The sequence below is a fragment of the Pelodiscus sinensis genome, chromosome 5, assembly GCF_052426305.1.
Source record: "Pelodiscus sinensis isolate ZL-2025 chromosome 5, ASM5242630v1, whole genome shotgun sequence".
Taxonomy (NCBI): domain Eukaryota; kingdom Metazoa; phylum Chordata; order Testudines; family Trionychidae; genus Pelodiscus; species Pelodiscus sinensis.
In genome coordinates this window covers 32,429,402-32,442,966 of record NC_143056.1, presented here as the reverse complement: position 1 = coordinate 32,442,966, position 13,565 = coordinate 32,429,402, and the positions used below count along the sequence as shown (strand labels likewise).

General features: G+C 44.7%; 1 protein-coding gene across 4 annotated transcripts in view; it reads right to left on the bottom strand.

Moving 5' to 3' along the window:
* The window catches only part of NRDE2 (NRDE-2, necessary for RNA interference, domain containing), a 68,663-nt gene that overhangs the window by 25,754 nt on the left and 29,344 nt on the right, over positions 1–13,565 (bottom strand). For all 4 annotated transcript variants that reach the window (XM_089778387.1, XM_006122346.5, XM_089778386.1 and 1 more), the window contains exons 7-9: positions 10,365–10,498; positions 6,280–6,403; positions 3,827–3,999 (exon numbers count right to left, since the gene is read on the bottom strand). In XM_089778387.1, coding sequence (XP_089634513.1) covers positions 3,827–3,999; positions 6,280–6,403; positions 10,365–10,498 — 431 coding nt within the window. The remainder of the gene's footprint in view (positions 1–3,826; positions 4,000–6,279; positions 6,404–10,364; positions 10,499–13,565) is intronic.

The window sequence follows — 13,565 nt, the reverse complement described above, 5'->3', positions numbered from 1 at the left end:
GCCTAAGATGGCTTAGCCCCCCTTGAGATGGGGGAGACTGGGCCCCTAAATCCCAGCCCCTTGCTTAGGCTGCTTCCTCCATGATACCAGACAGAAACTAAAACTTTCTTCCAGCCCTGCCCCCCAGCCAGGTGTTGGTCTCTGCCCTCCTCCCTTTGTCTCTCTCCCTGGGAGGCTGAGCCTGGGTGTCTGGGTTAATACACATTTGGGAGAGTCAGTGAGAATCCCACATCACAGCGCAGGGGGACCCCGGGTCACAGAGTAGACAGCACCCCCACTACGCCACAGCATATGCACATGGTGTGTTGTTAGACGTGGAGGTAGGGTTGCAAAATGCCTTTACAAAAAATCCGAACATGGCCGGGGGGGGGGGGGGGGGGGAAAGAGACCAAATTTGGGATTGGGGAGGGGGGTGAACTTATTTGGGGTGGCGAGGGGAGAAAGAATGCTGCACCTTTAAATTCCCCCGCCTGATGCGGCAGGGGGGAAATGTCCCCGCCAGTCTTCTTTCCGAGAAAAACATAAAATGCCAGACATTTTTCAAGGAACCGGACACCTGGCATCCCTACCTGGAGGTAAATGCTGAGGGAGGTGCCTGCTGTAGCCTTTAAAGAAAAATGAATAATGATTGCTGCTAGTGAACAAACTCCTTCCTGCATTCATGGAGCTATTATGCCTTTTTCCCTAGGCAGGCAGAGGGTCTCCTGCCACTATTGCTTAATGCTTTGTTTCTGCATATTTACACATCCTGAAACAGCAGAATGGCATTAACAAGAAAATGGACAAGTTCACCATCTATTCAGAACCCTTTGGACAGTAGTAAAACTCAAATCACATCAGTTTCATGCTTTTTGTAAAAGCAATGTATGGTAAAAGGGCAGACACTCAGCTAGTCACAAAGAATGAAAATACAGACCTGGAAGAATAGTAAAGATGCTATGGGAGAGGGAGAGTAACAGACCCTCCCCACTTCTTACAGCAGTTAGGAAGGTCAGGAAAAGAGAAAAGAGACAGAAAAATTACTTACCTTGTACAGTAACTTGAATTCTTCAAGGTGTTTTGTCCCTATGGGTATATCTAGACTACAGGCTTTTGTCAACAGAAGCATTGTCAACATGAGAGTGTAGACACAAAGGACAGAGTAGATGCAATAATGCCTTCTGTCGACAGAACTCTGTCGACAAAAGGTGTTATTCCTCGTAGAATGACGTTTACCGCCGTCAACAAAACTGCTGAGTTCTGTCGACATTATGTTGACAGAACTCGGTAGTAGTGTAGACGCAGGTATAGTTTTGTCGACAAAAGTCCACTTTTGTTGACAAAACCCTGTATTCTAGACACACCCTTTGAGTCCTCCATTTGAGAATAATGAGAATTTATATGTGCTTCTTTACTCTTGACAAGAGATTTTTTTATCAAACAATAGGACCACACTTACCTTATATACTTTTTCAAGCTCCTGTATAAGAGTACAAGAAGGGGTGGACCCACCATCGCTCCAGTTCCTTTTCAACCTCAAAGTTCAAAACAAATGGGAAGGCGTGCTGGTAGTGGAGCACCCATTCGGATAAGACATCTCAAAGCATTCCACTTACTGCATGAGGTAAGTAATATCTCCTTCCTATTATTGTCCCTATAGGTACTCTATATCAGAAGATTCCAGAACAGTCTCCCAACTGAGGAGGAGGATGCTGAGGAGGTGAATTCACTACAGATCATTGATGAGTTTGTTCTAAGGCAGGGGTGGGCAATAATTATTGAAGGGTGGCTACTTCACAAATTTTGGAAATGGTTGCAGGCTGCCCTGTAAGGGGCAGGGCCAGGAGACTTGGCGTGCTCCTCCACCCACAGACCCTGATTGGCTTGGGGGTGTGGGAATGTGCAAACCCTTTGACCCCTGCCCTACCAGAGGTGCACAGCGCCTAGAGAGAACTGCCAACTGTTATGAACATTAGGATCCCAAAGTAGGTCATGATCCAGTTTTAATAAGGTCATCAGGGATGACTTAGACTTGCTGGGGCCCAGGACTGAAGTCAACTCCATATGGTGGGGCTCAGAAAATGAAGCCGCAGGGCTTCGCCACAGAGCAGTGGAGCTCATATTACAGCCCCATTCTTGGGGCTGAACTCCTTGGACTTTGATCCACTTCCTTGCAGTCCCTGCCTAGACTGGTGCAACTCAGGCTTTGCCTCCTCTGCCCCAGATGGAAAAACGGGGCTTGGGTGAGCTTAGGTTTTGGTCTCCCTTCCTGGGGTCATGTAGTAATTTTTGTTCCAGAAGGAAGTCAAGATGCAATGAAGTTTAAGAACCCCTAACCTAGGGATAATAGAGGATGAGTTGGTGCAGAATATAATCTGGGAAGGAGATTTGTCACCCTTGACCAGCAAACAAACAGTTTAGAAGCAGAAGCGATGAGGAGTCCTGTGGCACCTTATAGACTAACTGAAGTGTAGGAGCATAAGCTTTCGTGGGCAAAGACCCACTTCGTCAGATGCATCTGACAAGTGGGTCTTTGCCCACGAAAACTTATGCTCCTACACTTCAGTTAGTCTATAAGGTGCCACAGGACTCCTCATCGCTTCTGCAGATTCAGACTAACACGGCTACCCCTCTGATACTTGAGTTTAGAAGCAGTTACCAAGTGCAATGTTACCACACAGGTTGGTCCTTTCTTTGGAAATCTGGGTCTTTTTCAGGTTGGTTTGTTTGGTTTTATGGAATTCTTGTAGAGAATGTGGTAAGACTACTGAGCTAGCTGCATCTTGCTGTATTAATTCTTGTCACAGGTGTGTCACCCCGGAATCTTTGAGTGGAGGGATCCATTCACGGCAACACCAAGTTGAGCAGCTGAAGAAAAGCTTTTGTGACTGTGAGAGTCTAGGCACTTCAGCTCCTTGTCAGAAGAGAAAGTTACTTAACTTGTGAAGTAATAATGATTTTTTGAGATGTATATTCCTATGGTGCTCCACTGCCAGTATACGTGCACCTCTGTGCTTCTAATCAGCTATTTTTTATAGAGTCTATTGAGCCCACACATGTGCTCACTGTGACTTGAGACTATCTAGCACTGCAGAAACAAATCCACCTTACTTCCTTCTCTACCACAGAACCATAGAGAGATCACCACAGTAGAGGGGGAAAGGGAGTATTGTGGTGCACCCATAGGGGGACACATTTAAAAAAATCAAAGCTTAAGGGAACACTGTCCCCAGGGCTCTGACAGGCAAGGCCACGGTTGGGATGCTAGCACTGGCCGAAGGGCCAAAGCCACTGGATGTGACTCCTCAACCTGCTACCCTGCTGTCCAGCTCCACCACTGGTTGTTGGCTCTCAGTTTTGAATGTGCCGTGCCCTCCGGGCTGCCTTAGACATATGCTGCAGGCCAGGCACTGCTGGTGAATTGAGCCCTGCAGGAGTTGTGTCTGCATCTGCTTCACTATCTGCAAAAACTGTCTGTGGATATCTGTAGATTAGCAGGGCTCTAGCCACTAGCCTTTCACTTCCTATAGCAGGAAATTCCCTCCCTACAACATATTTGATCTCCATGAGCCTCATCAGCCTCCTCACTCCCTAGAAAAACAAGCCTACCAATGGGGTTGGGGGAGGTGAGATTTGCATGGATCTCAGCAAGAAATCCCTGGTGAATTTTCAGTCCCACCCAAGTGAAAAAAATGTTCAGAACAATCACCCTAAAGATATCAGAGCTCTTCCAAAGTATTTTTTGTTTAACACAGTTATACACGGAGTTCTTGACAGATTAAGATAAACGTAAATAAATCATCGTCCCCCGCACCACACACATCATCATCTTATACATCACAATGACCTGTCTCTCTGGGTCTTCACAATCTTCTTCACTCTGTTTTTTAGTTTTGTCAGGTCGCCAAGGCATCCAATGCCTTGTTTCACGGGAACATTCAACGTCAAGCCAAATTTGCCATTTGGGTAGAGTTTTATCCTTTATTTCTGGATCTTCATCTACATCTTCCTCATCTTCATCTACAAAATAAAGAAACAGATCCCACATACCAAAATTTTGAGTCACCCATCCAAAAACTGAATATGGAAAATACATTAAAATATAAACACAGTGGAATGGGCACAAGATTAAGAACTGACTTGGGGACGCTACTGGACCAACCCAGCAGCACCCCAGCTGCTCTTCTCCAGGCGTCCTGATTCAGCCACTGCTGAAACTGACCAGCAGCGGCAGAATCAGGACGCCTGGGGCAGAGCAGTTGGGGTGCTGCCGGGTTGGTCCAGTAGTGCCGAGGAACGGCACTGCGGGACCAACCGGCAGCGCCCCAGCTGCTCTACCACAGGCGTCCGCGAGAAAAGCCTGGTCTGCTGGGGGAGGAGGGGGCGCACTAGCCCGTGTCCTCTGCGGCTTTGCTCCGCGTCTCCCTGGTCTGCTGGGGGGGGGGGGAGGAGGCCAGCAGCTTTTCTCGTCCCGGAGGATCTGCGTAACTCGGGGACTGCATGTACACATATCCCATTGCAAAATGCTCCATTCTTTCTGCCCCACCTGGAGAGGGAGACAAGTCTCTACTATGCTGCTCTGTCAGAGACATTTGACTTTGGAGGCTGCCTCTGCCCAGAAGTAGCATCATACACAATGTCACCTCACGAGGCAGAGGAAAGCCTATAGAACTGTAAAGTTTAACCAGTAAGCAGCACTAGGAATGTAATGCTGCGACCATTCTGCTCCAGAAGAAAATTTCATTCACATATATTCAAAAGGACTCATAAAAGATAGTATCTTTTATCCCATGCTAAAGTGGGTGTCAACTGAATCCATATTCCCCTTGAACAATGGGCTGGAAAAGTGGGGTTGAGACAGTTTTCAAGGAAAGATAATAGAACCATAGACTCATAGAACACTAGAACTGGAAGAGACCTCAAGAGGTCATGGAGTCTAGTCACCTGCTCTCACAGCAGGACCCAGTATTGTCTAGACCATCCCTGATAGATGTCTAACCTCTTAAATATCTCAAGAAATGAAGATTTCACAACCTCCCTAGGCAATTTATTCCAGTGTTTAACCACCCTGACAGGTAGGAAGTTTTTCCTAATGTCCAGCCTAATCCTCCCTTGCTGCAGTTTAAGCCCATTGATTCTTGTTCTATCCTCAGAGGCCAAAGAGAACAATTTTTCTCCCTGCTCCTTATAACACCCTTTTAGATACCTGAAAATTGCTATCATGTCCCCTCTCGGTCTTTTCCTTTCCAAACTAAACAAGCCCAATTCTTTCAGTCTTCCTTCACAGGTCATGTTCTCTAGACCTTTAATCATTCTTGTTACTCTTCTCTGGACCTTCTCCAGTTTCTCCACATCTTTCTTGAATTGTGGTGCCCAGAACTTGACACAATACTCCAACTGGGCCTGATCAGCACAGAGTAGAGCAGAAGATGATGCAGTCATGGAACCCATTATTCCACAAGTAACATAACAAATGCACCTCCCTATAGAACACACAAGATGGGTAATTTGGGATTTATGGTCACCACAGCACTTAGTTGAATGGTGGTGGCAATATTATGATTCAGCCAGAGGTCACGGAAGTTATCGATTCTGTGACTTTACCAGATCTCTGTAACTTTGCTTCGGCTAGCAACAGTGGAGATGGAACTAGGGCTGTGCACCTCCAACTGGCAACTTTGGCCACAGCCATGCACCTCTAACCCACAGCCAGGGCTGTGCTTTCCCTTGCACCTGGAGCAGGAGCTGAAACTGTGTCCCCACCAATGCAGCTGTGAGCAGGGCTTTGTGCCCTGCTGCTACCATCAGTATGGGAGCTGCAGTTCTGCACCCTTTACCTGCATTTTTGGCCAGAGCTAGGACAGCTGCTGTGTGCCTCTGTCTCAGGACTTCAGCCAGGGCTCCAGCTGTCATTCCTTTCTGTCTCCTTCCACAATCCTTCCTCCACATCATTTGTAGTAAAAAAATCTCACACAGGTCACTGCTCCCATTAATTTTTGTTCATTGCCTGGGACTTGTCCATGATTTTTACTAAAAATAACTGACAAAATCTTTATCTGATACACAGTTCAAGACTGAAGAGCAAGCTGCTGGAATTCATAGGTGCACCAAGATAATTTTGAGTGTAGTAACTGGTATGGGTCTCCAGTAACTGGTAGATCATGGACAGTAGATTAGGATGCAAGAATTCTATGAAGGCTGGAAATGGAATATGAACTAGGAGTTTCTAGTTTTAGATTATTCTGATATAAAATAAATAAAAACTGTCAAAAACAAATGTATGAAAGGGCACAGGCTTACCAGGTTTATTGATAACAATCCAGCCTCCCTTTTCTTGTTGATGCATCCATGATTTCCAGCCTTTTGCTCCTTTTTCTCCAAACCGAGGCTCTCCACTGTCCCAAAATGGTTCAAAGAACTCCACCTATCGTTGAGAACAAGAAATATACTACATATTTTCAACATTTTAGTCTCATTTTAAAATGACTTAGCAGTCCATTCTGTCAAGATATCACTAATAAAAAAGGAATAACTAAATCAGGACAGGACACACATGAAAGGAACACAGACATCAAGGTAAGTTCAAAAAGTTTTGAAGCTAAACTTTTAACACAGATAAGCAGGCTGGCTGCTGCACACAACACAGGCAATGAGGCTTCTAAAAATCACATCAATAGTGGAAGCAGGACAGTAGCTACTCATTCACCTCCAGCCATGAGAACACTTGTGAGACCTTTGTGCGGTAACAACAGCTCTAGAAATAAATATTAAATGGACCATTGAGCTATTTCAGTACATTGTTGAATGGGATGCTGAAAACTCATCTGAAATAGTGCTTCTAATCGGAAATAATTCTGAGTCACATCTCAAAGTTCTTACTGTGGTACTAAATCAATAAGTACAGAAATAGTTACGGGCACTAGAACATCATGTAGCTAAACTTATAGCAGAAATATATATAGTAGATTAATATGTTCTACAATATATGGCATAGTAAGATGAAGAAACTGAAGTAAGGTATTAAAATGGCCAGTTAGACCTTAATGTACATTAGGAAACATTTTACAAAAAATTCCCACCATTGCTAACACAGTAAAGTTCTACATGTATTAGTAAAGATATAAACTCATGTGTAAATAAGCTGTTGATGTTTTAATAACTATGTTAGCTGGAAATATTAGAGGGCAGTGCTTAAAATAGTAGAAGCAGCCTACCTAAATCAGAGCTCCCCAGGTGCTAACACATTATGAGCTAATTGATATTAGCAAAGTGTGGAAAATTTAAATAAAGACAAAACTTTAGAATTGAGTCTATCCTTTCCCAGGCTTTCAGTATGCAGTGTTGTATGTAAGTTGTTAGTTTGTTTTGTTTTACAGCTTCATTGGGTATTTTTGTATTTTACACACAGGAATGTGTAACTGGGAAGATTTTATGAATAAAAAAATAAGTTTATGATTTCACAACTCAATAGATGTCTCTTTTCTTAACTACATAGCCCAGAAACCGATGAATGATTTAATTAAGAGTCTCAGTAGGATAACCGTGTTAGTCTGTAACTTTAAAAAAGACAAGTTACCTGTTGTGTAACTGGTGTTCTTTGAGATGTGTTGCTCATTTCCATTCAACATAGGTGTGCGGGCTTGCCATATGCATCAGTGCTGGAATTTTTCCCCTAAACAGTACTCATAGGGGCCGTAGTCCCCAGTGCCCCCTGGAGTGGCGCACACACACACTACGTTATATAGAGTGCCCCTTAACCCCTCCCTCCTCAGTTCCTTCTTGCTGAAACTCCAACAGAGGAGACGAGATTGGGAAACTGAATGGACATGAGCAACACATCTTGAAGAACACCAGTTATAGAACAGGTAACTGTCTTTTCTTCTTCAAGTGATTGCTCAGATCCATTCAACATAGGTGACTGTAAGCAGTATCTGCAGAGGTGGGTAAGAGCTATGTAAATGCAGACTGCAATACAGCCCTGCATCTCCCCTAGCCTGCTGTGTGATGACATAATGAGAAGTGAACATATATATCGATGACTATGTTGCCACCCTACAGGTATCCTGGATTGGAACATGCACAAGGTAAGCTTGCTAGGATCTAGAGCCCTAGTGGAGTGAGCCCTAATCAACTCCAGTGGCCAGGCTCCCATTAACTCATTGCACATGCAGATGCAGGATGCACCTATGTTGAATGGACATGAGAAATCACTCGAAGAAGAATAACGAGTAATCTTGTGGGACCTTAAAACTGTGGTCACCAACAGGTCGACAGGCCCCACTACCTACCTCCAATGAAAATGGAGGTAGTGCCGGCTTCCTGTGGGAGGACAGAAGTCCTGCAGCTTAGCGCCACTTCCGGGGATTCTGGAAGTGCACTGGCTACTCTGTTGGGCGTGCTGCGGGAGGGGTCGTCGACCCTGGAGGAGGAGCATGGCTACTTCCCGGCACCGGCGCAGGAGGGGTGAGCCGGCCCTGGGGCAGGCGTGCACGGGGTTTCCCTGCGCCATGGTGGGGGGTGGAGGGAGTGTTTCGGCCCTGGGGCAGGCACGCACGGGGTTTTCCTGCACCGCGGGGGGTGGGGTGGGGGGGTGTAGGCACCAGGGCAGGCATGTGTGGGGTTTTCCTACGCGCCGGTGTGTGTGCGCGCGCATGCGCTTCCTCCCTGGGGCAGGCACGTGTGGGGTTTCCCTGCTCTGCGGGAGGGGGGGGGGGGGGGGCAGGTGGAGGGAGTCAGGCCTGGAGGAGGCATGTGCCGGCTTCCGGTGGGGAAGGGGGGAGGAATCCTGGGAGGAGGCAGATGCAGGGGACACTGCCTCCACTGGCACCCTGGCCCCTGGCCCGTTCCCACTCCCCACTTCCCTCTCCCCAGCCACAGAACTCTAGCCCCACTCTCAGAACTCTGTCCCCATTCCCCTGTCCCGAGCCACAGAACACTGTCCCCACTGGCACTCTGTCCCCTGTCAAAACACCCACTAGCACCCTTCTCCAGTTCTATGTCCCCTGTTTCCACCCACACAGTTGGGGCCACATTAGTGAAGCTTGGAGGGAGGGGTTGGAGGAGGGTTTTTTTGCATCTCACTTGTGTGGCCCCAACTGACTTTTCTTGAGTCAGTGACCCCTGACTCTCAACAGGTTCCCTGCCCTTCTCAAAAATAAAGACAATGCAGAAACTTTTGGTTTGACATAGTATTTTATTTAAAAATGAAGCCTGACCAACAAACCCTAAATTGGGTCCAAGCCCCCATCTGGCCGCAGCATCATAACACTCCTGCACTCCCCTTTCTTCCAGACCCTACATCTGAGCCTATCATACACTGGGACCCCCTGCCCTGAGCGCTGCACATACCCCAACCCAAACTCCTGAACCCTCACATCCAGAAGTCTGTGGCTTGCTTAGTACCCTAACCCTACATCTGACCCCAACACTGCCCAACCTGGAGCCTCCTCCCCGAGCCAGCGTCCCCTTATCCACCTTCTCCTGCATCCAGATTTCCTCCCAGAGCTTGCACCTCTCACCCCTTCCCACACCCAAATCCCTCATTCTCACCCCAGAGCCTACACATCCTGTCTCAACCAAGCGAGGTTATGGCTAGACTGCAGGAGTTTTTCAGGATTCCAGAGATATCCCAGAAAAACACTTCTGCGTCCAGGGATGCATTTGTTCTTCTGCTTCTTTTAGTGGAAGAGCAAACATGATCTTTCGGTCACCCCTATATTTCTCTTTCCACGAGGAATAAGGCGGCTTCCAAAAGAAGGGTTTTTTTCTGACATTTAGTCAAGTCTAGACAGAAGAACTGGGGGAAAAAAGCAGCAGTATAAGGGCTGGGGATAGCAAGTGATGGAGAGGAAGAGAATAGAGATGGCGGGGCTTCAAGGAAAAGGTGGGGCTTCAAGGAAAAGGTGGGGCTTCAAGGAAAAGGCGGGGCAGTAGATCTTGTTCTGTCATTTAAAAAGTGATCTTGGGTGTAAAATGATTGGAGACCACTGCCTTAGAGACTAATAAAAACACATAATAGTATGAGCATTAGTGGGCAAATCCTAATTCATCAGAAGAGCTGGAATGGAAGTAACAGAAACCAAAATATTATATAAGAGGGGGAAAAAAGTACCTGTCAATTATAGGATCGGTGCTAATGAGGCTAATTAAGTGTGCTGGAAATGTCTTGTTCTCAGCTTTTGATGTAAAAACGCAGATGTTAGTCAGTAGGGATGCTAGATAGCAGATATTTGAATAGTCAGGGCTGGAGCTGACAGCCAGTGCACTCCCAGTCCCACTGGCTGGGAAGCCCCACTACCATCCCGCGTCGCTGCTTCTGAAGTTCCTATATAAACAGGTCATGCAATGAGACAGACTGAAAAACCGCTCTAAATAGAAATAGCTACCTGTCCTCTTGTTGGCAGATCTTTTACATTGTCAGGTTTAAAGAAGGTGAAATCAACCAGGGCTTGGAACAAAGACACAGCTTTCTCAGAATGGCCCGTCTGTCTAAGAAAATGGCACTGCTGAAGAAAGATAGCTGGAAAGCAAAGGGGACAAAAATCATAATTCTTCAAAGTAAGAGTTAGTTCTTGAATACTAGATTGCAACATAACTATAAAGCATTATCTCCTCCTCTACCCAGTGCTGTGGAGACTCATTATGCTGGAACAAAATAACAACCTTCCAAAAAACCCAAAGTGTTACTAGCATATCCAAGATTTATGGATTTAGTTATGCTCAAATATCCTGATCTAAAAATACAATGGAGACAAATTTCCTTGTGCTCCCCATATCTATCTTGTATCCACCAGCTGACTCAACTTATACTTAAAATTATAAATTCAAGGCAGGTCCCATTTTGTTATGTGTTAGTACAGTAACAAAGATAACAGGTCCCTCATCCATGTTTGAGATCTGCTGATACTTCTACAGGACAAATAATAAATAAGAATATGTTGCTGGTCTCAGATTTCTTTTCATAACACAGATAAACTGATGTACTATCAAACTAAGAGGCACTCTTCTTTGCAAATTGGTAAATAAAAATAAATGTAAAAGTAGCCTAGAAAAGTAGATTAAGAAAAGATTAGTCTTGTGGCTAAGGCCTGGACTACATTACAGACTTAGGAAGGGAAACTGTATCTTCACTACATTGATGGGAGCACCATTATAAGTCACTCACTACAATGACTTAACTCTACTTTGGTGAGAGGCGTAATGCTTAGGATGAGTTAGGGCAAGGCAGTGTCTGCAAAGACAGTCTGTCAGCCCCACCACTTGAATGTCACAGTCCAGAGCCTTGATGCCAGGGGTTAACTGACAAGGCTTAAATTATGAACTAGGAGTGAAGAGATTCTAATTTCAGGTTCTTCTGCAGATTTCCTTGAATAATTATCAGCAAGGGACGTAAACATTCTGTGCCTCTGGCCCCAATTTATAAAATGGAGTTAACTCTTACTTCCTCCTCAGTGAGAGTTGAAGCTCACTTCATAAATCTTTGTAAAGTTCTTTAGATGGAAGGTGCTGCAGAAATACAAATATAGCCACCATTAATATTGTAAATAAATGAAAATTTTTAGAAAATCAAAATTAGGGCTTGTTTACAATTTCGTTGGTGCCCTGGCACAGCTGCACTAGTGCAGCTGTAGTAGTGCAGCTTAGTGAAGATGCTACCTACTTTGACAGAAAACCCTCTCCTGTCAGCACAGGTATGCCACCTCCCAAAGAGGTGATAGCTATACATAGGTGGGAGAAGCCCTTCTGTCAATTCAGTGCTGCCTATGCTGGGAGTTAGGTCAGTGTAACTTCATCACTCAGCTATACTGACATAAGTTTAACTGAGCAACACAGTTATAATGACATAAGTTTGGAGTATTTTATGTTTTAAACACAAGCCTTTATGTTTTACAATACCGGTTTATTTACAAAATAAACACCCCAACACCGTTACTCTACTTGTGCTACATTGATGACATCATCAACATATGGACCCACGGGAAAGAGACCCTTGAAGAAATTCACAGGGATTTCAACAACTTTCACCACCATCAACCTGAATCTGGATCAGTCCACATGAGAAATCCACTTCCTTGACACTATAGTACAATTAAATGATAAATTTCCATCACCCTATACTGGAAACCTGTCTATCAACTGCTACACTTACCTTCATGTCTCTAGCTTCCATCCTGGACACATTTCTCAATCTATTGTACACAGCCAAGCCCTGAGATCAATTTGCTCCAATCCCACAATTTGCTCCAATCCCACAGACAGAGACAAACACCCACAAGATCTATATAGAGCATTTTTAAAACTGAAATACCCACCCAGAGAAGTGAAAAAACAGAGCGACAGAGTAAGAAGAGTACCCAGACATGAACTACTTCAAGACAGGCCCAAAAGAGAAAACAACAGAATTCCACTTGTCACCACCTACAGTCCACAACTTAAACCCCTCTAACACATTATCAACAATCTACAACATATCCTGGAAAATGACCACTCACTCTCAGAGGCCTTAAGGGAAAGGCCAATTCTCACCTACAGACAACCCCCTAACCTCAAACAAATTCTTTAAAGTAACCATGCAATTAACTTCCATCATAATCATCCAGGAACCGACCCCTGCAATCAGCCCCGGTGCCAACTCTGCCCATACATCTACACCAGCCATTTCATCACTGGACCCAATCACATCAGCCACTAAATCAGAAGCTCATTTAACTGCATATCCACTAATGTGATCTATGCCATCAAATGTCAGCAATACCCCAAAACAATGTATATTGGCCAAACTGGACAGTCTCTATGGGAAGGAATTAATGGACACAAAATCAGATATTCAAAAAGGCAATACACAAAAACCTGTTGGAGAACGCTTTAATCTGCCATTAATGGATCTCCAAGACACCGTTTTGTTTTAGGACAATTCCACAAGCCAAATACACAGAGAAGGGTTGAAACTTAATTAAACCTGCAAATGAAGTTCTTATACAAATGGTATGAACTGGGATATCTGCTGGCACGCACACTATCTTCCACATCCTAATGACTTAACCAACCAACCTAACAATGGAGGTGCTAATTGTTCTTATTAGCTTCTTGTAACTATTTGAATTATCTACTCAATGTTTCTCTTTTCCTCCACTCTTTTTCCACCCCTCCCTTCTCCCCCCTCTCCTCTTCCCTTATTTATTCTTGGATCTGGACTTCTAATACTCCTGTCATCTGAAGAAGTGGGTTTTGCCCATGAAAGCTCATGATATCATCTAAGTGTTTTGTTAGTCTTTAAGGTGCTACTAGACTATTTGTTGTTTTTTAAGTTTTTCCTGTTACAGTCTAACTCAGTTACCTCTCTGAAGCTTCATTTACATGAAGTTAAGCAATACATTAGATTAAACACTAGATGGCACAATTCACCTGTATTTAATCCATTCACATACTCCTACTTGTCAAAGGCTGAAGAAAGGAGACTGGCACACATCTCTACTTTCCATTATCTTCATAATAGTATAATGTCATCTGTAAAAAACTTGGTGCATTTATCATGACTGATAATTAGCCAATTTTCCTAATAAGTAAAGAGACACTATCAGATCAAA